General features: G+C 39.9%; 3 protein-coding genes across 5 annotated transcripts in view; 1 reads left to right on the top strand and 2 right to left on the bottom strand.

Annotated features, from left to right (window-relative positions):
* Nucleotides 1–261: 261 nt before the first annotated feature.
* Nucleotides 262–2353, bottom strand: LOC112872843 (probable histidine kinase 2). The gene is made up of 3 exons (XM_025935882.1): nt 2145–2353; nt 1162–2026; nt 262–971 (listed from the first exon to the last, which is right to left on the bottom strand). Exons 1-3 carry the CDS (start codon nt 2351–2353, stop codon nt 612–614), a joined length of 1434 nt encoding a protein of 477 aa, XP_025791667.1. The 3' UTR covers nt 262–611.
* Nucleotides 2295–3695, top strand: LOC112877243. 2 transcript variants are annotated; one of them, XM_025941480.1, is made up of 4 exons: nt 2308–2389; nt 2475–2994; nt 3074–3181; nt 3264–3695. In XM_025941480.1, the coding sequence occupies exons 2-4, from the start codon at nt 2981–2983 to the stop codon at nt 3568–3570; spliced, it is 429 nt and encodes a 142-aa protein (XP_025797265.1). In that variant the 5' UTR covers nt 2308–2389; nt 2475–2980; the 3' UTR covers nt 3571–3695. The 2 variants fall into 2 exon arrangements, with proteins under 2 accessions (XP_025797266.1, XP_025797265.1); XM_025941481.1 differs by having other exon boundaries at nt 2295–2994.
* A 208-nt stretch (nt 3696–3903) lies between these two features.
* Nucleotides 3904–22977, bottom strand: part of LOC112877242 (midasin) — a 32768-nt gene continuing 13694 nt past the window's right edge. Inside the window, exons 21-65 of one of the 2 annotated variants that reach the window (XM_025941478.1) lie at nt 20589–22823; nt 18965–20494; nt 18707–18893; nt 18550–18615; nt 18212–18291; nt 17902–18132; nt 17576–17711; nt 17407–17492; nt 17245–17318; nt 16898–17039; nt 16736–16825; nt 16204–16330; nt 15596–15750; nt 15410–15517; nt 14773–14925; nt 14468–14647; nt 13932–14126; nt 13721–13822; nt 13407–13634; nt 13204–13326; nt 12860–12941; nt 12659–12786; nt 12423–12587; nt 12260–12335; nt 11898–12010; nt 11741–11817; nt 11554–11667; nt 11292–11360; nt 11050–11212; nt 10712–10839; nt 10546–10637; nt 10213–10436; nt 9812–10051; nt 9599–9725; nt 9461–9519; nt 9218–9373; nt 8918–9136; nt 7624–7908; nt 7402–7536; nt 7111–7314; nt 5375–7033; nt 5000–5281; nt 4708–4887; nt 4396–4623; nt 3904–4306 (exon numbers count right to left, since the gene is read on the bottom strand). In XM_025941478.1, coding sequence (XP_025797263.1) covers nt 4274–4306; nt 4396–4623; nt 4708–4887; nt 5000–5281; nt 5375–7033; nt 7111–7314; nt 7402–7536; nt 7624–7908; nt 8918–9136; nt 9218–9373; nt 9461–9519; nt 9599–9725; nt 9812–10051; nt 10213–10436; nt 10546–10637; nt 10712–10839; nt 11050–11212; nt 11292–11360; nt 11554–11667; nt 11741–11817; nt 11898–12010; nt 12260–12335; nt 12423–12587; nt 12659–12786; nt 12860–12941; nt 13204–13326; nt 13407–13634; nt 13721–13822; nt 13932–14126; nt 14468–14647; nt 14773–14925; nt 15410–15517; nt 15596–15750; nt 16204–16330; nt 16736–16825; nt 16898–17039; nt 17245–17318; nt 17407–17492; nt 17576–17711; nt 17902–18132; nt 18212–18291; nt 18550–18615; nt 18707–18893; nt 18965–20494; nt 20589–22823 — 11466 coding nt within the window. In that variant the 3' untranslated portion in view covers nt 3904–4273. Of the gene's footprint in view, nt 4307–4395; nt 4627–4707; nt 4888–4999; nt 5282–5374; nt 7034–7110; nt 7315–7401; nt 7537–7623; nt 7909–8917; nt 9137–9217; nt 9374–9460; nt 9520–9598; nt 9726–9811; nt 10052–10212; nt 10437–10545; nt 10638–10711; nt 10840–11049; nt 11213–11291; nt 11361–11553; nt 11668–11740; nt 11818–11897; nt 12011–12259; nt 12336–12422; nt 12588–12658; nt 12787–12859; nt 12942–13203; nt 13327–13406; nt 13635–13720; nt 13823–13931; nt 14127–14467; nt 14648–14772; nt 14926–15409; nt 15518–15595; nt 15751–16203; nt 16331–16735; nt 16826–16897; nt 17040–17244; nt 17319–17406; nt 17493–17575; nt 17712–17901; nt 18133–18211; nt 18292–18549; nt 18616–18706; nt 18894–18964; nt 20495–20588; nt 22824–22977 lie in introns of both variants that reach the window. The other variant, XM_025941477.1, reaches the window with a different exon arrangement.

Below are 22977 nucleotides of genomic sequence, written 5' to 3'. Positions count from 1 at the left end.
TACCTTCAGACATACGACATCTTTCCAAGTGAATATCAAGGTCGTCCTGGCTACTTTGAGACGGTCCTCTGCACCGCATCGACTCCGTTTGACTACATTAAACAATCAATGTCCAATACTGGGAATGACGCAACCGGTGTCTCCGGCACCGCTCCCGCCTCATGGTATTTTCCAAATACTCTCTGGTCTATCCTTTTGTCTTGTTATGTGGTAAAATTAACATGAACACAAGCATATGGTTTGTCGTCACAAGGTCACTAATTTGGGTTATGAATTTGCTAGCAATATTCGGAATTAAAATATACCAAAATTTGCCTATTTATCTAACACAAGGTAGATGAGCTCTTTTTTACAGCTCCTTCTAAAAATATGGTATGCACTCCTTCGTTTAAGCTTCCGCCCATTTGTACCAGATTACCAATCATTTGAGAGGAGCGCCATCAACAACAGTGCGTGCACATTGTTATCTCCGCACGCACATACTGCTGACTCGACAGGTCTGAATAATTAGCCCCCCATCTCAATGATTGCCAAGCAGCAGCAGCATGTACAGACAAGGTTTAAACCTGTTACGTCCCATTCCCCCTCCGAGCGAACTATATTTTCAGGGATCAGGAAAGCATCCCCCGATTAAGTCCACGATTCCGGCCGTGAACGTTGCTCATGGAACCTAAGAAAAGGTCGCGTGCATTGCCGCTACGAAACCACTGGGCAGCGGCAACAACCTCAGCTCCGACGCGACGGCATGGCGGAGGTCGCATCCCTGACCTCCGCGCACGCGGCTGATGGCTTCTGCTATGCTCCTCCGCTCCATGGGCTTGGTCAGGTGGAGGTCCATCCCGGCGAGGATGGTCTTGCGCCTCCTCCTCCACGGCGTGCGCGGTCAGGGCGATGATCGGAGTGCGGACCCCGCAGCGGCTCTCCGCCTCGCGGATGCGCCCTGTCGCCTCGTAGCCGTCCATCACGGGCATCTGGCACAAAGAAGAACAGATCCTAGTAATCAACAAACATCTCAACGGAAAATATGATTAGCAGGTAGTTTGATGGCAACTCACACAGAGAAAGAGAACGAAGTGCTCTAGTACAGGTAAAGAGAAAATGTTTTTTTTGGAAAAACTAAAGAGAAAATGTGGATGCTGTAAGATCCTTGGTGAACATAACCTGGCAATCCATGAGGATGACATCGTAGGGAGTGGACGCTGCATCCGTCTCCGAGCCAGCTGCGGCCTGCTCAAGAGCAGCTTCGAACATGCTGACAGCCTTGGCTCCATCCTCTGCCACTTCGACAGTTGCTCCTAGCTGGTGCAGTATCTTCTTCCCGATCGTCTGCAGAGCCAGAGTGTCCTCCACCAGTGTTGCCGTCAGGACTAGCATGAGACGGGTGTTGGGCGTGCGGCTTCTGGATGTCCTCAGGGCCTTCAGGAGAGCGTGCAACCGAGACCCGTGGATTGGCTTCTGCAGGACAAGCAGGTCGCAGCATGTACTATGCCTGAACCTCCTCAAGTCACTAGAAGAGGTGTTCGCATCAGCGAGACAGATAACTTTGCATGGAATTCGATTTTTGGTTTCAGCAAAGTTCATCTCTGAGCACATGTCCTCCATTTTTGCGTACGATGGGCAGCATTTGGGAAACCGTATCTCTGGGCCTGAAACAGTAGCCGTGCGGCATCCAAAACTGTCTGATGATGCCCTTGCAGGAGAAGTGTTGACACGGCACAGCTTCTCAACGGCAGAGGCAAGGAACTCGAGCTGTGGGACTAGGCAAACTTTAACCCCAAGGTTCTCCATCCAGGATCGAAGGATTCTTCGCGTTTCATCACCATGAACAAGAAGCACACAGTGGACGCCGTCAAAGCTACTAGCTTCTCTGAAGGCTGAGGCTCGGATGCAGCTTTCGCTTGTTTGGATCGTTGGGATCGAACTGCCTTCTTCTATGTCATGTTGCTCGTGGATTCCACCCATCTTCATGAACACATTGAACGCAACACAGGTTCCAGCTTCACCATGCTCCTTGTCCTTGACGAACCTGTTATTAACGGTATATGTCAGGTAAAATTCAGCAACTTCATAAGACAGGAATGGTATATCAAATCGTCAAAGACATCTGAAATATGAAAAATTTGAGCAGGGAAAATAGAACTTACAAAAGATTGAACAATTCCAAGCCCCAAACCAGTTCCTCCTTGCCCTTCTTTGACCTGGACATAGTCCTCAAACACCAACTCTCTCTTTTCCTTTGGGATCCCAATGCCAGTATCATCCACTTCAAAGTAGAACTCAACCGAATGTTGATCATGTCCATGGATTCTTCCAAAACGTCTGCTAGGCTGAACTCGACCTCGTCCAGCTGCATCTTCCCTGATTCAGCCTTGCTTGTGTCTAGTATCGAGTTAAGATTCCCTGCACAAATCACATTGAATTGCACAAATCAGTGTTGAGGGTTCCACTGATTATCTATCTACAAATAATAACAGTTGAAAGTATGGGAAGTTCCTGCTCACCGAGCAGTATGGATAAGATCAGACATCTTCTTATGGAGAAGTGGTATACAAGGAGAACAGTTTCTAAAAAGATGGGAGGCATTATTTTGCCACATCATGAAGAAATTAAAGGAGCAGAGTTTCAAAGGATATGCATTATTTCAAGTCTCGGGCATTCCATGCTTACATGCTATTGCCTTTATCACTAAGATGGGTCAACCTTTGGAAAAATATATTGACTCATATTATTTAGAGCAGCATATGACAATCTTATCCCTGCCCTTACTGATAAGGATCAGTGGCTGCAATCAAACCATGGTTTCTTCATGAACCCACCACTTCTAAAATCTACTGCTGGTAGAAGAACGAACTAGAGGTTCAAGGGGTGCACTGAAGGCAGCACAAGACACAAGAAAGGGCAGCATAGATGTCCTATTTGTCAATCATATGGACACCATTGGCACACATGCAAAGATGGTGAGCCAGATGACATAGCAGCCATGCTAGCTGAAAAGTAATGCATTCCAGATCTGTTTTGTTCTAATACATTAACTTTTTATAAATATTGTTCTAATCATTTGTTGCTCATGCAGGGGGCCTCCCAAGAAGAAGAAGAAAATAAATGAAGCTGCTCAAGAATCAACTGAGGATAGTATTGTACCTGCTGCTTTAAGACCCACAACTATGTATTTCCATCCCAGGTGAGTTCAATTCAACGAGTCTGGTTGTAATTCAAATCTGAATTCCATTAAAATATATTAACACATCTGTTTTGTGATGCAGCCAACGATTCTCCAGCCAGCCTGAACCTGAAGCACTCTCCATTGACTATCCTTTGCCAAGTTCTTGTGGAACACCACAGCCTGCTCCCTCCCAGCCAATAGAGAAGAGAAAGAGAGAAGGAAAGGCAGAAGGGAAGGCAAAAGCAAAGAAGCAATCTATGGTGCCAACTCCACCTGAAAGCCCTGCAATGTGCACCAGAAGCAAAAATCCAGAAAGCCCTGCAATGTCTACTAGAAGCAAGAGAAAATTTTACATTGAATGTTCAGCGAATGCTCGCTCTATTTATTTTGCTACTTCTTTGCCATGAGATCTGCATGATATTTTGTATGAGAAACTAATACTCAATTGAGAAACTTTGTACTCAAGTGTCCCATTTGATTGCATGATATTTTGGTATGTATGGTACTGGAGAAAATCTGGTCTATATGGTACTCGTGTTGTTCAGCTTGCTCAATCATTCTGGTAGCAAATCTGATCTCCAATTATTCAGCTTGTTCCATATGCTATTTCTTGTCATATTTTTATTTTGCATGTGATCAGCACAAATATATATATTGATAATCATCATCGGACAATTTATTTATTTATCTTGAGCACGAAATTATATCTGCAATGGCATCCAAGGAAAATAGCCAAAATATACTTCATGTGGTTACAAGGGCAAATGGGTCTTTTCCAAGGCTACTTGCCAGCAACATAACACCTCAAACACGGATGTGGCATAAGGGATAAAATTTTAGTTCAATGACACGGAGGGATTTTACAAAATTTTATGGCACCGAGGGAAGCTATACAAATTTCTGTGGCACTGAGGGAATTTCCCTCAAGGTTTGACATTACTCAAACCATTTACAAGGAACTGTGGTATACTTTTTACACAATCCGGCCTGAAATCAAAGAATTGCTGAGCCGAAGCAAAAAAAAAGAGGGGGGGGGGGGGGTGTCGACCCTTGTGAATCCTAACACCCTCAATTTGCCGTACACCCTTGTTAGTTGACGTCCCAAAAGGATCACTCGTTAGTACTCTGCATAAGCTCAAACCACTGCGCAGCAGAAAAAAAGGATACATGAGTAGGGCATCTACTTGCTAATAGTAAATCAAAAGAGCTAAAATGCTACGAGTACTTCTTACCTGTCTAAGCAGGTCAGCCAATGTGCGAGGAAGCGCTTCAATGTTCTGTAGCATAACATAGTAAGGGAACGGAAAGGAATCCATGTATTTTTTTAGTTTTAGTTCCTCCCCTGCTTTAAAGCATGCTTCCTGGAGATTCATAATAGAATCCTCAGGGCTATCCAGGAGCACATACGCGACCATCCTCTTTCGGTTTAGCACGTCTCTGACATGGCGCCTCAAGTTTTCCTGCTAGAGAGCTTACTTCAGAACCGTAGGGGGGGAAGGTGGGTATTGGAGCTACAGGCAAAAATGGACGACAAAAATAGTTACCTTTTCATGGAACTTGCCATCGGATATGATTAGTATCAGTTGCTGCAGTGGATTTTGCCCTGATGGTGTCCGTGCCTTTGCCACGGCGGTATCAAGCATTGTGTTTAGATGCGTCAAGAGATCAGAAACTGGTTGGTCCTCAATTTTGTTATCTTGCTCAAAGGACAAACTAGAGATCATCTGTAACCAGAGCAGGAAAGACAGGATCAGTTGTGTAAGTTCCAAAATAAAAAGTTAGGAAACTAGGGATTTATCAAGACAAATGAAACATATGTTAGGTTCGCCGACTTACGTTGACTCCAGCTTCACTACTGAATATCTGATCAAAATCATGTAAAATTCTAACATTCCCCTTCTTTCCAAAACTTGCAACTGCAAACTGTCCAACCTCAAGCTGTGACATAGCACGGCACACTGTGACTAATGCCTCAATAGCAACTTTTCCACATTTGCCCTCAGACATACTTCGTGAATCATCAACGGCAATAACCACTTGGTAATTCCTTTTATTCGGTTTAGTTCGCCGCAACCATATCTTGTCCCTTCGGAAATGACTTGCAATATATGGAATAACCTGAAAAGGTAACAGCAATGTCACATCATATAAGGGAACATCACTTTAGAGGGGAAAGGAAAACATTCATGAAACTCATTGGAAATAAAGTACCTTCTTCATGTTTATTCTCTTTCCAGTTCTATAATCCCCTTGAAGCTTACTTGCAAGAGTTGGTTCCATGACCAGTCGCAATTGCTCAGCTAGTTCCTGGGACAATTTCATAGTTGCCAGTTCGAGATTTTTCCAGCCTACAATAGCCCTTTCCGTTTCTGCATCAGGTATGTCCAGATCCATCTGAGTACACAATTCCATGTCAACAGTTAGGTCATCAGGAGCTATTTTGTCATCTGCTAGGGATCGTTTGAAGGAAACAAGATTTTGGAAAGAGCTATATTTTCCGACTTCAACTAAATCTTGAACGGGTGTATCAGTTTGAATCTCTGGGTCCTCTAATTCGTTTACATTTTCAGACTTGCTGGTAAGTGCCTGTGAAGCTTGAATATGAGGCACCTCAGGGTTATCAGGTGTTCTCTCCTCACTTTGTTCTAATTTCTTGACATGGCTTTCATCTTCCATGAAAGAATGTTTGATTTGAGTTTCATCACTGATCTGATCAGCTGTTGCAGCACCCAATGCCTGAGAGGTGCTCTGCTCACCCTCAGGGACATAACGAAACTGAGTAGCGTTCTCATCATCACTATGATGACCAGAGTCTGGTGGATGATCCTGGGTATCAGCTGAGACTCTAGCTCGTTCTTTCCAGTCTTCCATTGCATCTCCAATACTCCTGAAAGGATTTGCCTGCTTGATGTGCGATTGTGGAGCCTCATTTTGCACATCAGGCTTGGAGTTGGATAATCTTGAATCATCACCAGAATTTGGCAGAGATATTTCCATATTCGGCACTTCATTTCCTGAAAAATTAACTGAAGGAGCAACTGCACCATTCATATCGCTACTGTTGGCCAAATTTTCTTCAGATTCTCTGTTGTTATCTACTTGCATATTCTCAGGCTGACCTTGTGAAGGATGCTTAAGTGAGTCAATCTTATCCAACTGTTGTTTATCTATGTTACTTGGTTCTGTGTTTGCATCTTCAACATGGTCCCCTTCATTGTCTACTCCACTATCACCATGCTGTGCCATATCCCCTAACTCCATATCATCTGAATCATCTGACCTCTGGTCTCCTTGCTCCACCTCTTCTGAACCAATGTCTTCATGGTCAGCATCTTCCTCATCAGGTTCTTGTCTCTCCATGTCAATATCCTTGGAATCATTGTCTGGTTCAGGGAGTTCGGGTCCTGTTCGGTCATCATATGCATCTGCTTTGTCCATGACTTCCTCAGTATTCAGATCAGTTTCCTCATTTGTAATGGGTTCATCTTCAAAATCATTACTCTTGCCTTGCTCATCATTATCCATTTCCATGTGATCTTCCTCCTCAACAGAACCATCATCCTTAGCTCTCAATTCCCTATCATTCTTCTCTGTCCCTTTGACTGATGAACCAGAATCGTATTTCTCGGTTGATGTCTTAGGATCATCATCTTCATCCTTGTCCCAGGATTTCTTGCCAACCACTTCACTTGAATCACCAGTATCACCCATCTGACTATCCAAGTTCATGTCTTCCTCATCATCTTCACTACCTGAGTCCTTGCCCTCAGGATCCTCAGAAACATCAGATAATTCTGCATGAAAGTCCTCTTTCATTTCAATTGCATCATCATCATTTTTAGGAGTTTGATCCGGCTTTTGCGCAACATCCTGCTCAACATCAGGAAGGTTAGCGGCAATGAAGCTGAAATTGTTACAGTTAGAAGTATATACTTAAAAACACTAACCGTCGCCATGTCCTCAATTTGTGATGGATCATCTATTTTAGAGCTCACACTCTTTCCACCATCCCCATCACCCAATCCAGTTCCAGTTTCTATTGCACCTTGCTGTTCATCATCAGCATCTTCTGATGTATCTTCTGTGGAACCAAATCCCTCCCCGAATAGATAAATGAAAAGGTCCCCAAGTGCATCAGTAATTTCAGCAGTCTGAAACACAAAAAGAAAGGAAATTAGAGAAATAAAAGCAAACATTATTTTACCAGCCCAAAGTTTCTCAAGACATGAAATACTTACTGTTCCGTGTGCTTCTAAAAGTTCAGAAAGTATCCCTTCTGCTGATGACAGTATTACACCCAGCCAAGCATGAAGATGCATTAGGTGGGCCTCTATACTGGAATGTATCTCAGGTTTATGGTCAGCCAGTCTCTTCTGTTGGCAAACAATAAAAAGTCAGATGGTATAGCCCAAAGTTATACAGATAAGAAAACATAAGGTGTGAGAGGTGAAGGAACAAACCACTCTAATACAAAGCTTTTCACTGGCATCACATATATGGCTTAATTTAAGATTCATGGTATATGACTGAAAAACATCTTTCCATGATGTGATAGTCCCCTCTAGTGAATCTTCAGCTCCATTATTGCATATTTCAAGATCAGTTAACTTTCCTAAAACACTAACAGCTAGCATGAAAGTTTCCTCTAAAATTCCTTCATATGAAGCTTCAAGCTCTGGTAGGACATCAGAGCATATTCCATGATTGTCTTCAACTTCTCTGGGGTTCTCCATTGCCATCTTGCCCTACAACAATAATGCTTGTTTAAGCCAAAAAATTTCCGTACCAAAGGAAATGCCTAGTCGAATAAACATGTAACATGCAATATCTGGATAGGAGTAAATTCTTTAACAAAAAGAAAAGGAAAATAGTGATCTTGTGTTCCAATCAAAAGTAAAAAAGAGGGGACATGGGCTATATTTCCCACTTCCACCCTACTTTTCAGAAGAATGCCCAAGTGCCTACACCTTCTTCCTCACCTCTACCCTTTATTCTCTTTTCTCTCTCCTCTCCTCATCCATCACAAGGACAAGGTTGAGCTCTTCATTTTTTTTTCAATGCTTGTGACACCAACGGAGTCAAGGCCGCTTGGATGCAAAATCTGTTTTCGTGCAGCCTGAGAATATGCTGCCCTAATGCAGAAGCAGTCGCTGCCTAAACGTGTGGCACCTTGAGCATCCTTACACTTAAGCCCGGCTGCTCCCATGCAGGGCTTGCTGTCATAGCGGCGCGAGACAGGAGGCAACAATAGTCCAACTGCCATGACTAAAATTCAAAACAGCCTGATCTACTGCAAGCGTCCCACTTGTGATGCCATCACTTAGACCTTTCGCAACTACGGTGTCTGCCTGTACCACTCAACCAAGACACCACTGCCCAAGCGCAGGCTTCACCAAAGCACCACTATTCGTGGCACCACATTTGTGTGAGCACCGGTCATGCTCTAACCCCGTGGTGCTTGCATGCGCCTCGCAGCTGCAATGGAATGCAAAAGCCGTCCAGATCCAATCCCAGATGGTCTCTGCCTTTTGTTTCTCAAATCTTAGACAGGTATATCTGTCATTTCAGTATGAGCTGCCTATTTTGACAATGGGTGACCTTTACTATGTGGATGAAGTGGAAAAGGACCAAAATGGGATACCCCTAGGTAGATATGCAGTTCACAAATCAAAAAAAAAAAAAAGGAAACAAGCCTAAAATGGGAAGACTGAAGTGTCTGTTGGCATTACTGTTAACATATGTAACAGCACAAACCTTATCCAGCAATTCTTCCAGACGAGATATAAGAACTTCCTTAACGGATCTCATTGAAATTTCTTGCTGGCGCATAACCCGCATATCTTCTCTTAACAAATCTACAAGCTTGCAATTCTGAGAAAAAAGTTCCTCCATCTCTCTTGTAGCAAGAGGCACATTTTTATGTGCACCAGCAAACATATTATTAGATCCAAGCAAGTATTTATCTAATAAATCCTGCAAGGGAAAATATATTCAATAGACACATCACTGATAAATGTAAAATGTTTTGCTTAGTTGTATCTGCTTAATGTTTACCTTAGATTCAGAAAATCTCGAGATAAATTTTTCAAGAAGAGTTGACAATGCAGCAACTTCTTCAAAGTTGTTACAAGAGGTATGGTGGCAATCCTTAAAGCTTCTAAGCAACAGCTTGGTGTCCGTGGTCATGGTCAGTACGCTGTCAAACAATTTCTGCATTAAAATAGCAAAATGTGTCAACAATGGAAACTTGCAAATGACCCATCAAAATTGTAAAACTAACTTAAGCAGAAACCCTACCTTTTGCTGCCACATGGAACTCAACAGCACATTTTGGCATGATGATAGAGATCTCTCTCCTATAAAGAAATAATGTGAAAATAAATTCTGCTAATTGATTTTTAAGCCCTAAATTGAAAAGGTATAGTCGAGAAATACCTCCAGAACCTAATAAGAAAATAGCATTCTGAAGCTGGTTCAGCTGATCAAATAGTTTATAAGCAAAATGCCTTTGTTCAGACAAGATAGTCAACAGATGATTCATAAAGGATGTGGCCCTGTTAACCTGTAAGTTGCTCAAAGCATAAATGCAAAATTGATAGATCTTCATCAATTGTATCCAGATACTAAAAACAACAAAGAAGAACTGACCTCCTCTAGACCTAGATCCTTGTTGAACTTCAAGGAAACTTGTCGAAGTTGTTGCATCATTGCCAAACAGTTAAAGTATTTACGGTTTGCGTGCTTCCAGTTATCTGTGGTCAATAGTGTGCAATGAACAACGCTAACATCTTCCAGCTCTTTCTGCGAGCTCACTTGCTGGAGTAAATGTTTTGCATCATATGACTGCTCCAAAAACAATGAACTTGGTGCAGAAAGCTCATCTCTCCACTGAAAATAAGGTTAAAAAAATTTGTGTTTTGTAAAAAGCTCTCCTTTTCGGCATAGAGTAAGAATGTCAATAGACTGGAGGCATGCTTTCAGTTACAGAATTGTATTATAGAGCTATAAAAGCAGGGAAAAGGGAATTTTGTTTTATGGCATAAGAGTACCTCATGACCCATTGGCCTGTGCTTTGTTAGTCCACATTCCTCAAGAGTTTTGAACAGATTGGATAGAGCTGCTTTCTTCTGGTTCTTTTTCCCATGCTTCAGTGTATTAGCAAAACTAGCAGCCCCACATATTCTCTCAAGTGCGGCCCAAAAAAATTTCAATCTGTCATTGAGCTCAATTTCATCTCGTCGGTTGTTCACACTCTGTACAACATCTGCGTATTCTGTAAAGAGAATAATACGGATAAAATCAAAATCACACGAAAGATGGAAGAGCTAAATTTCCCTTTCATTTTGGGAGAGAGAGAAGAGAGGAGGGGGGGGGGGGGGTACCTTTGGCTGTAGGAACTCCAACAACATTTGTATGCTGCAGCGTTTGCAGCGATAAAGAAGTCTCACTTGCCCACTTGTCATACCACGAATATCTGCCAGAAAGGCAAAAACAACATAAATATGTGTAATTTAACATTAAAAAATATGATCGACTTCACAGGACCACCTTTTGTTAAATTTTTCAGTGTCAACAGGAAACTGTGACTCAGGCCTCTGAGGATCAAGCCAACATGGAACTTTCCTTGCTGTGATTTCTTCATTCAGTAGATCGATGACAGGCTTCCTCAAAGTATCCTATTAAAAACACATAAATAGCTCATCAAAGGTGTTATTCAAAATAGCTAATGAATATAAACATGTCACTTTTTGAAGCGTACAGATGCAAGTATAGTTCTGACTAAAAGGAAGTCAGAAACTAGTTCAATAATAATAAAACTTTTTCTCCAATCTTACAGAGCATTCATGTTAAAAATAAGGACATCAAGTAAACAGTGCGGTACATACATTATTAAACTGCTGCAGAAGCCTAAAAATCTTTTGCCTAGCCTTCTTAAATTTGTCAATCGAAGCTGTACTATATGGTTCTTGCTCCCAGCTGTAAAGCTTGACCAGATCTTTCAAATTGTCCTCGATGGACCGTTTACCAGCTTCAATTTTCTCATGAACACTTGAGGAAAAATTTATCAGAACTAACCGTGGAGAAATTGAACAGGGAAATACTTAACATAGAGTACCGGGTGACTTACAGTGACAAGAACTGCATGTAGTAGCCAAACACATTGTACAGAATGTTCCGGATTTTCTTCGTTATAGTACTGTTGAATTGAAAAGATAAAAAATGTACATTTATTTTTAAAAAAAGGAAAAGAAAAAGTAAATGTGAGCACGAGGAAGATGAGCTAATGGGAAAAGTAAAATCATATCAGTATTTGTACTCAACCATTAGCTTAAACAAAGCAAATACTACTATTATTGTCGAAGGAATACAAATCAAAGTCTCAATCTTACCTTGAATAAGCACCCAGGCTAGCACCATCCGAAATCTCACCATGGAAAGCCAGAAGAAGATGTAAGCGTCTCTTGAATTCTCCAAGATTTGATGTTTGAACAAATTCTTCAACACTGAATTTGTGGACCAGAATTACATTAGAGAAAAGATACACTGCTAGGAAAGGAGGGCAAAACATATGCATACCTTCTGATGATAGACAAGTCCTCATCACTTGAAACACCACTAGTCTGAGTAAGTAATGCTCGCAATGGAAACCATAGCTGCACAAGTGAAAGAATATTCTGTTAGCCAAAAATTAAGCAATAAAAAATAAGCATGCATAAGAGTTATTAAAACTCACTTTTACAGCATCCATATCATACTTTTCCTGGACTTCCTCAAGCAGCAAAGGCCATGAATCTAACTCAAGCCTTTGCCATGAATACACAAGCAAGAATATAGGTGGAAGATGATCTGCAGCAAAAATGAGATCAAAACAATAGGACATGTGCTTTGCCAAACATAGATTTTTAAGATGTTGGGCATCTCACCACACAGAACCATATAAATCAAAAACAAATTATGATGCCAAACAGATTATTGATGAGAATTTTTAAAAAAATTAGTAAATAGACAGTTCAGGGCCTTTTTTAAGATGAAGCGAGGACAACGACATTGTAAGCTGCAACTGCGAGACATAGGTCAGTAAAGATTCGACCTTACCTTTTAGAAAGAACTTGGTGTCATTTTCCTGCAATGTTTGAGCTTTCCCAGCCAGCAGTTGCAATCCAAGCAAGGCCTTAAGAATAAGAAATATAAGAGAAACATTGAACAAGTCAGTACTTAACAGCATGTTAGTGTTACACACATTTATTCGATCTGTTACCTTCGAAATCGGAGTGCTCAGGGGCATCGCTAAAAGGGAAGCAATTGTGTCCAGTATTTTCATAAGACCTGGATGATCAGGCCATTCCTCCAAATATTTTCTAACTTTCTCTTGAAGTGTAGTTAATGGCTCAACCATTTTAAACATCACAGAAGGATTTGGGTCCTGCAATACGCAAAGCTTAATGCATGAAAAAAAAAACAATGGACATCAAGGTATAATCAATGATGCCATACCTTGTAGGCGTTATAACCATTGCAGGCAAGAGATGTTGCACAAGTTCGTCGATATTCCAGACAAACACGAAATAGATGCTCAGGCATGAGCTTCTCATCAAACACAGAACATGTTAATTCTGGCAGGTCTGGAAACATAATAACACAAAGTAAGCAAGCTATACAGACAGTGCTGTTTGAAATAGTAAGCCATAGTATTACCTTTCAGAATTCTAGTTCCCAGCTCATATGATTCGATAAAAGATTGAATTTTCTGAGCATCACTAATTGGGCATTTGCTAGGCTGAAGGAAATACAACAAGAAAATTGAGATTAGCTATTAAATTGTACAGAAAAATACATTTTACATAGTAGTCCCTTATTTATCCTCGCTATGTTTACTACATTCAAGATAATAAAAATTGGAGAACGCATTAATATGCATCATTATTCTCAATTTCTGTTAAAATGCATAAAATAGAATATCAGAAATGTGTTTTTTTTTGTTACTTTACAACCAATGATGAAGAAAAGGTGGCATTTCTCTGAGTTCATATTTATCATACCTTCTCAAAAAGATCTGGAGAACCAAACAATTGGTTATGTGTCATTACAATACATTTCAGAACACACTCTGGTATGGCATCCCAACTGTCTTCAACAACACCATTATCCCCATTGATTCTCTCCTGAAATAAATAAGACTTACATCAATATGCAAAGTGAAATAGGCATCCATAAATAAGAACTAGCATATATATAGGGATACCGTGATTTTAAAAAACTCCTGCTCTATTTTTTCTTCATTGTCTGGTACAATATGGTCTTCACTATCCATATCTGAAAGTAATGGCACATCTTCTTTAAAAATGTCTTCTATATTGATCGGCCGTGATTTGAACTTATAATACTGCAAATCATTATTTTCTTTAGCCTTCAAATGCGATTTCATGTCGATCCACATGCTTGTAAAATGATCAAAGGTGCCCTTCAACGACTGGCAAGAGAAACGACTGGTAAGAGAACCCACCTTCTTTCCCTTAAGGATTATAAATCATGAAGAGATGAATATAAAATACATACCAGAAAAGATGATGTATCCATGATAAGTGAACAACTGACACGATATGCTGTTCTTACTAGAAACATATGATGTATTGAAACTAGCATCTCAGAGTGGGACTTCTGCAATTAGTACACAAAACTTGTCAAAAGTCAGCTCCATAGAAACGAATGCGTGCGACAATGAAGATGAATGAAATTGAATAATAAAGTAGAAATTTGATGCACTAACCACTTTGTCTCCCACTTTACCAACATTCAACTGACTTGACACAACAGCAAGCTTCTTCAATACATCAACATCACCAGAACAACTGTTTTGGGTTGTTAGTTTAACACCAACTGCATAATCCGTAAGATCTGTCATGTCAGTTACGACCCTTTCGGTTATTCCTGAGGGAAACTGCATAAAAGTACAAATTGTGCCCTGCAGCAAAAAAGATAACAGAAGAATCATTAGCATCATAAAATCAATGAGAGTGTCATAAGCCAAGGGCCATTGTATTGCTTCTTTACAAGGGACTGAATGCCCTCTAATTGTTCTAAAAAACATCTACATCAATGTGGTAAGTATAGCATCGACATCAATGCATCACCAGCTATCATTTGATACAATAAAATGTATTTGTAAAAGGACAGCATCAATATCACCAGCTATTGTTTAACCATAGGTGGTGTAAAGCTAATCATATATTTAGATATATTGTTGATGGAAATATGTGGAAGAACCATACATAGTTCAACTTTTAGCTGCAAAACTATACATACCAGAACTCTTTCAATATCATCTTCTTTAATCTTCTTCAAAAACTCTCTCTGAAGAGAAGCAGATAGAGCCAATGCTAAGCCAAGCTTCATTTCATATACAGCAACTTGAATTGGTTGAATCAAATCAGTATACTCCCCATACTCTTCTGTCAGCCTCTTGATAAAGTTCATGGATGTTATCTGCAACAAGACAAAGGCAAAGTTAATCAATACATCAGCAGCTACTGAACATCAAATGAAGAAAATGATGTTAGGTGGATAGGCTCTAGCCAAAAGACATCACAATCAGTACACATATATCAAACCTGCCAATTGCAGACTCTGTCAACCTCTAGTTGCCCGGCTCCATTGCAGTTTAAGTTTGCTAATAAATCCTTGCAATCGGACAGCCGGTTCTCAAACTCAGAGCACGCAGCAACAAGACTCTTGTGCTTAGATTGTTGTGGTCGAAATACAACCTGCAAAACGCCCACATGGTTAGGTACACCAGTTTTCAACCCCAGTTCATGCATGAACAAATTGCATCAGGCAGATGATCCCTCATATTGGATATGCAGGTGAATCTCAGACATACAAACCCCAACGCGACCATGGCCAGAGCAAGGGAAAATAAATTTAGAAAGTCTATAACTATCATCATCCACAAATTGGAACCTAGTATCTAGACACGACATTCACTAACAAGTTGCATTGATGTTAGCACGGAACATAGAAAATTAGACTTGTTCTGCTCGTCTTATGCCTAGAAAATAATATTATACATTATTAGAGGAGTATAACCCATTAGAAAAGAATTAACAACAAATAAGTTTGAAACTTTTGTAGAATTCTGATGAGTGATGAAGTTACAATTTACATAATGCAAATGCAAAGAAGTAAAACTAAAACCTAGAAACGAATAGCAATAAAAGATAATTGGATGATAAACAATTGTAATAGGACCTTTGCTCGAATGCCTTTCTCTTCAGTTTCCAGATCTTGCAATAACTTATAATCGTGACTATCTTCAGGGGAGCTAGAGCCAGCCAATTCCTCACAATCATGACGAACCTGTAACAAAATAGCTTGCATTAATTTGCCAGCCGTCTTCTCTTTCTTGAGAGAAAAAGAAAATCATAGATGTTTTACCTTCCCCTCAAGCTTCACAAGAGAAATTTTTTCAAGGACATGTGAATGAATGTATGCAGATTCAAATGCAGGATCTGGACTGTATGAAGTCAACAATAACCGGAAGCGCAACATTCCAATACGCATCCAGGCAGCCCCAGTATGCAATAAAGAGTCTACATGAAGCAAAAGTATAAATCATCAAGTGAGATGCGCAAACTATAAGAAACAACAAATAAAGTGAAAGCAAAAAAAAATATATAATAAGATAGGCCTTTCTGCATGGTGAGGAAAAACAAGTACACAGTAGATGTAGGTCGCGTTAATCATTCAGGATATCCCGCAGCTTATGCTACAACTTTAAAACTAAAAACATTAACCAAATCAATAAATGAATGGCATTTACGTCAGCATAGTAACACAACGAACGTCCAACATAACCATATACCACCAAGGGAACAAAGTTACTTTAACTGGCAAATCAATCTTTTGTGGAGTGGAAATAAAATGGAATACCACATGAGTAGGATGAATAGCAGAATAAGAACATATAATCATATATTATACCAACAACTTTAGGTACTTTAAATGACAATCAATCATGTGAAGTCTAGAAAAAAAAAGAATACCACGGGAGTATGATGAATACAGATCCATAAGCAATGACTCTACGAGTTCATCAGATCCTGCGAGTGAAGCCAACACTCCATGACTAGAAGATGATAGCAGAGCACAAGTTGTGCCAAGATCTTCTTTCTGTAACAAAGAAGTGTGTGTCAAGAACAATGCAAAGCACCAGCAAATATAGCTCCCAAAAAGATCACGAAATTACAAAGGAAATAGATAGCCACAAAGTTCAATAATTAATCTTAGCATATAGATCGCATTCATACACTAAATAAAGTCGGCCCAATTACTCCAAAGGATACAACAATACCAAAAGCCTACTGTTGTTTCAGCATAGCAGGTCAAAAGCCCAGATAAAGGAGGGGCTCCTATCCTGAAAGGGGGAGGGTTGCAATAGGCTTGATGACCAGGTTTTAAAGAAAACACCAGCAATTCATACAGAGATAAAATCCAATACAAGAACTACTCCAAAGGGTGCTTAATATATTACAAGAATAGCTAAAAGTAATCACAGTAGAAGGATGATGCACAAACCTCTATATAATTTTTTGTTTGTTGGAAGAGGACGGCCTCTAAGCGGTGGAAATCATCCTCCTTGAAATGATTCTTATGGGCAAATATAATCTGCGAAATTTTACAAGAATAGACAATTCAAGAGGGTGCTACAACACAAAATAAAGATAAATTGACTATTACCTGCTTGAAGAGAGAATCAGCAATAGAGTGGAGACTAGCAACAAAGTTTCCCACACACGAGACACCTTCCCAGAGGTTTCCAGATGAAATTCTAAGCATTAAACAATTCTTCTGGTAGTCCACCACACGTAAATCCTTTTGGCTGTAGAGACAGGGATAGAAGTTTGTGTGATTGCCTTACCCAACATCAGGTTAACTTTCGAGGAGATGCTCATAAACGCGAAGCAGAGCAAACGCTCTATTCGAGAGCCATTAAAACGAACTTAAAAAGGATGTTTCCAATCATGTGTATTCAACAAAAAAGAGAAGGGGGTTAGGGGAGGAGCAAAAAGTTTCAACAGACATACATAATAGTATCAATGGCATCTATTTTTGTCAAGTGTGCCAGGTCACAGGTTTCATCTTGTGTGACTGGGAGAATCTGAAAATGACACAAATCATATAAGAAAAGAATCATGGTTGTCATAATACAAATACAAATCTGTAGTTTATGACTTAGCGCAAGAGACCTTTGGGCTTCCTGAGCAATAAGTCCACAATGACGAGTGATAGTTGTACCACATTTCAAGAATAGAATTGGCAATTTCTACATGCACTGCATAACATCAAGTGTCAAGTTGTAAGCTACAATACAAAATGAGATGAGCTGTCACAAAAATACAAAGGTCACTTTTCTACCATTATCAACAGTAGCCCAGGCATCACGAATCCACCAAATCATCTGATGTTGAGTATACTCCAGTGGAGATCTTGAAGATGACCCCAGTGAGTAATTCTTAGCATAATTCAGCAGGTACCCAGAATTCACAATGATCTGTACAGTAATAGAAAAATTCAATCAATCCAAAAGATAGTAGTGTCTAATTTTTTGTGATTGTTTCAAATATAATGCATGCATGCATTTAATATCACCCACACTAGAAATAGTCAGGCCTTGTAGAAAAATATGGACAACAAATGAATAAAACGAGGTTCAGAAACCAGGATAATATTAAGAGACAGACCTTGTGAGCTTCAGAAGGATCTTTTTGTGCACATTTGGATAACCGTTTAAGTAATAGAGCATCCAAGTTTATGCTCTTCAAGTTGAGCAAAGGAAGACTTTCTAACCAGGCGGTGAAACCATAAATATTACATAGAATGTCAGAGGACACTGAGCAACAGGATTTTACTTCAGAGACTGAAGTTTTGGACGATAACTTGCTCCTCTCAAAATCAACCTTCCTACGAAGCCTCTACATGAAGAAAAAACAATAAAACCGTTATAACGGTAGGAGAAATTGTGTCATAAAAAATACACAGGTCCAAGAAAACCTGGTCAACGTCATCCAATCGGTCAACAATAGTTGACACATCTTCCTCAGTTTTAGTTGCAACAATAGCCATAGAGAGACCTTGACAGAAAAAAAAAAGGATCAGAAAGAAAAGTTGGAGTTAGATTTTCAAAATATTCCTGAAAAATAATTACCATCAAACAGATTAGGTCAGAGATATTTAGAAAGGACACCGAACATGAAAATGTGTTCCAGTGTAACAAATATAACCCCTCTCCCAAAAGAAAAATTAGGCATCCTTGGAATAGAAATATCAATTGGCATCGTTTACACAATATCTAATACAGTTACAAGAAGAAATTGGATAGATATGAGCACCTTCCATTGCAAGGCATCTAAGATCCTGATTGGCTGACAGCATTGCATCAGTCAACTGCTGTTTATCTGCAAGCAATAGATGGCAATACATTCTAGATTATGTATCTCAGGCATAGGTATTTATTAAGGAGCAATCAAAATGCATGCTAAAAAATACCATCGAGGTGTATATTCAAAAGATTCTTCTTTGGCCACACAGCTGCGGAGACGGCCACAATTGATTGAATTTTGTCAAATACCATGCTAGAGGATGGCACAAAAGGATGGCCACCATTGATCCACAAAGTTGGTTTTCCATATTGAAAGTTGAAATCATGGAGATTGTTGAGATTCACACTTTCCATCTGTACGAGTAAGATGTCATTTTGCAATCGCTCGGTAGTATCATAAACGAAAGAAAAGGATGATAACTTACCAAAAAGACACCGACCTCTACAGGGAACTTTAGTTGCAACTTCAGTATTTCTTTCCTTAAAAGATTCCAAACAACTGGTAGCCCCTCAAACTGAGATGAAATCATCATCTTCCATATCGACCTGTGATAATCAAGAATGCGAGAGTATATGTGCAGCACCTCCTGAGATTTCACAATCATCTTAAGTAACTCGCCCTCTAAGCATCTGAGGGACTCCAATGCTGGTAAAAATGTAGATTTCAGCACAGCAAGATCAGGAAATTTTGTCTCAAATTGCCATTGCTGCAACGTAAGGCGCAGCAACCTCAAACCATTAAAAGAATTGCAAAGCCGGTCCTGGTAAGCTTTAAGGGCTTCACAACCCGCCATATCTAGCAACTTCTTCGAAAGCAATGGAATAGGCTGAGTGACAATATTAGTCTTGTGATAGCCAACTATTACCCTGTAACATTCTAGGATGCTATGCCAAATAGGATGCTCGCTTTCTTGCTTGAGAATGTAGGCATAGTGCTCAAAGAAGTTGCAATAAGGCTGGACCAGGCGATGATACCATTCAAACCATTTGGCATACAGTTCATGATCATTTTCAGCTGATTGCTCCATTACCCAGTTTGCAGCAAAGAAAAGCATCTGATCAGCTAAATCTAAATCAAATGCCCCAGTTACACGAGTTTTGACACTCTGACCAGAAACTGTAGGGAAATGCAATTGCCGTAAGCTTGCAGTAGGAATAATAGACGGGTGCATGTTACTAACAGGGACCTCTTTAAAATGGCTTATCTGATAAGCAGCGTAGTGAGCACTCAAGGACTGTAAATACATACAATTTCTCTTGACACAAGTTTCTTTCGAATACCAGATGAAGTCCCTTAGTTTTTGCTCAATAGGCCAACCACCAGGCAACATCAATGAAAATCCAGAATTCAAACTAGTAGAATAACCATCAAAATCTGTCAAAAACTTAAATTTTCTCTCATCCACAATTTCAGATCCGTCAAAATTAGTCAAAAACATAAGTTTTCCCTCCTCAACAATTTTAGATCCATTAACTTCACCCAAAGATGGCAGGTACGTGTGTTCCCAACTCAAATGCAGGCTCCACAGGAACTGGTTTCCTTTAATAATAAGTTGTTGAAACAATTGTACCCATCGTGTGATCTCAAGAAGGGTAATATTTATACCAACACGTAAACCTTCAGCTTTTGCATACATATGTGCTTTACTCATTGACGATATCAGTTCCATTCTTGGTATGCCAGAAGAAATTAAAAACCTTATCACATCCTTCTTTTCACTATTCCCAGGCACATTGCTGCATCCCTTCAAATCCCAACTTTGGTCCATCAGAAAGATCTCAACTCCTCTGTTTCGCATGGCTCTTGAAACTTCACCATAGTTTGCATTGACTGTCAAAAACATTCGGAACTTAGGGTGGGCCTTGATAACAACAGGATTCCCATCAACAAGACCACATTCATTAACTACAATGGACCTTTCTTGCTCAACCAAAGAGTTTATCCTATCAAGTACCTAAAAGAACAAATAAGATATAAATAAGATAGTAAAATTAACAAAAGAAAACAGCAGGACAGAAGGCATAATATGTGAGAAGCAGAGAGCATACAGTAGGATTACAGAAATTTGCATTGTCCAAAACAATCCATTCACCAGATTCAATGGCCCTGATCAAATCTCCGGCAACCCATTCAAATTTAACTGGTTGGTGTGCAGTTCCATTCTGCTGCAAGTTGTAGATGGATTTCAGTGTTTTACACAGATCATCCTTAGTCAATGATATAGGCAAGTCAAACATTTCCAGATCACACTTCATCTGCTCGACAATTTCAGCAACCAAACTTAATGATGGTAAAGACGCATTCCCCCTCATTTCAATAAATGTTGATGTACGAACTGAAGAGTATCTTTTTTCAGCCACAAATTCAAACCATTTTGCAAACAAATCCTTCCTTTCCACAACAAGATTCTTCCAGTTTAAATCCATACTCAAGCTGAAATACACATTAACATAATGCTCAACCTGTGTTACAACTGCTTTGTACTGCCTAAAGAAGTTATACTGCTCAAAGCATCCGAGCAATTCTGACACATCAGTTGCAGAAGACAGATTCAACTCATTTAACGTATTTCCAGACAACTGAGCCAGCAAGCGGATTAATGATGTTTTCCCAGATGAATTTTGTCCAATAAGAATGCACAACCAGCCTTGATGGATACAGTGCATTGCAGCTTCAAGGCTATTAAGGATACCAGGAAATATGTTAAGTTGATTATTTTGCATTTTATATGATTGGAAGTTATTTCTTCTAATTGAGGCATTTCCAACAGTCAAGCAATGCGGATTGACATATAGCATTTTTGATTGATGAATGCTTGGCTTTTTCTCAAAGACCTCTTCAAAAAGCTCAACGACTTTGTGGCGATCATCTACTGTTCGCATTCGTTGCAGATAAACAGTATTTAGAAAGCAGTCATCGTTCAAAGTATCTGGACAACCTGCTACTATCTCACATGACCTGATAATATCACGAAGATTAAATTCCCAAGGAGAACCTTGTTGGCCATACTTCCTATGTACCATGGTATCCATGTGCAGTCTGTTATTAAAGCGAATAAGATTTCGGAGGAAACTTTCAGATATCAATGGATGGTATCGTGATTTACAAATGAACAAATAATCTTCCTCCGATAACTCATCAACATAAACTTTGGTAAACCGGTTCAGAAAGGACTTGGGAAGGCCTTTCCTGCCACCACCTTGTGATGAAGGATTCTGGCATGCAAAGATACGAAAGGACGGTGGGCACTTATAGGTTCGACCAAGCTCAGGTATAAAAACCTCAGCACGGTGGTCTAAAATGGCATTGAGACCTTCTAGGACGGATTGCGGGGCGAGATTGAGCTCGTCCAACAGAACCCAGCTTCCATTCTTTAAAGCCTGAAGAAGAATACCATCAGACCAGGAAAATTCCATTCCATTCCTCCCTTCAGTTGGCAGGTCTGAACCTAAAAGATCCATCATGTCTGTCTGCTCAGATAGATTTATCCGCACAACATCATGACCCGAAAGTCCAGCTAGTGCAACAATTAAGCTTGTCTTTCCAACTCCAGGACTACCTTCCAGAAGAAGAGGTTTAGGTAATTGCATACCACGTAAAACTCGCAAAACATTCTTACTGGTGGTGGGCGCCATAATTTCAAAGCCTTGTTGCTTACAAGCAAACTGACCTTTAGGAATATAAAATGGTGAAATGCCGAAATGACCTTCCAAATAATCATGATCTGTATCTCCTTTTCTCATATTTTCACCCCAGCCATAATTGTTTAGATCATTTAGATACGAGTCTACATTCTTCCCCTCAACCTTCTGTAGCTCTTCCAGGAGGAAAGACAAGCAAGTACTTCTCATGTCAGTAGCCTCAGATTTAGAAACATTCACACCTAATGAAAGCCCATCAAGTAAAATAAGAAACAGGCCATGTATCAACGCTTGTTGCGGCCCAAGATTTTGCTCGGTAACATTTATAAATGAAATCCAGGACAGCAGGTCCCGTATAGTGAGTGTTCTTCCGATGTCCAATTGGTTGAACCACTTCCAGAAGTTAACGATGCAATCTCCAAAGCAAGATAGCTCGGCCTTGGTGAACTTCGCTAAAGTAATGTTCTTAAGTTCATCACCATCAGTAACAGCAGGAACCCACAACTCAGTGAATCGATTTCTCAAAGCAGGAGATAGCTCTTTCTTTCCATAGTCACCACCTGGGTTCATTGTTGCAAGGATGAAGAAGTTTGGATGTGCTGAAATCTTCTCTAGCTCTGAACCACCTTTCTCGGCCAGTGACTACGGCAATAGAAGACATGCATTTAATAAACTGAAGTTTAAAAAAATAAAATGAAACTATTCGACAAAATCTTCTGAATAAACATGAATTGCATCAGATTAAGTGTAAGCATGATGGGATGAACAAAATGTACACTAATTCGGAACGGCGCAA

Source organism: Panicum hallii, chromosome 9 (assembly GCF_002211085.1).
Source record: "Panicum hallii strain FIL2 chromosome 9, PHallii_v3.1, whole genome shotgun sequence".
NCBI lineage: Eukaryota > Viridiplantae > Streptophyta > Magnoliopsida > Poales > Poaceae > Panicum > Panicum hallii.
Note: the sequence above shows the minus strand (reverse complement) of the source record. Positions and strands in the feature narration are given on the sequence as shown.

What these genes read in the sequence shown, in the direction of transcription:
- LOC112872843 (XM_025935882.1), bottom strand. Translation starts at nt 2,353, where the DNA reads ATGCAGCTGGACGAGGTCGAGTTCAGCCTAGCAGACGTTTTGGAAGAA. An exon ending in TTGGAATTGTTCAATCTTTT is followed by an intron (nt 2,027 to 2,144) that starts GTAAGTTCTATT and finishes CGTTAATAACAG; the next exon opens with GTTCGTCAAGGACAAGGAGC. An exon ending in TCATCCTCATGGATTGCCAG is followed by an intron (nt 972 to 1,161) that starts GTTATGTTCACC and finishes TCTTTGTGCCAG; the next exon opens with ATGCCCGTGATGGACGGCTA.
- LOC112877243 (XM_025941481.1), top strand. An exon ending in ACTATGTATTTCCATCCCAG is followed by an intron (nt 3,182 to 3,263) that starts GTGAGTTCAATT and finishes TTTGTGATGCAG; the next exon opens with CCAACGATTCTCCAGCCAGC.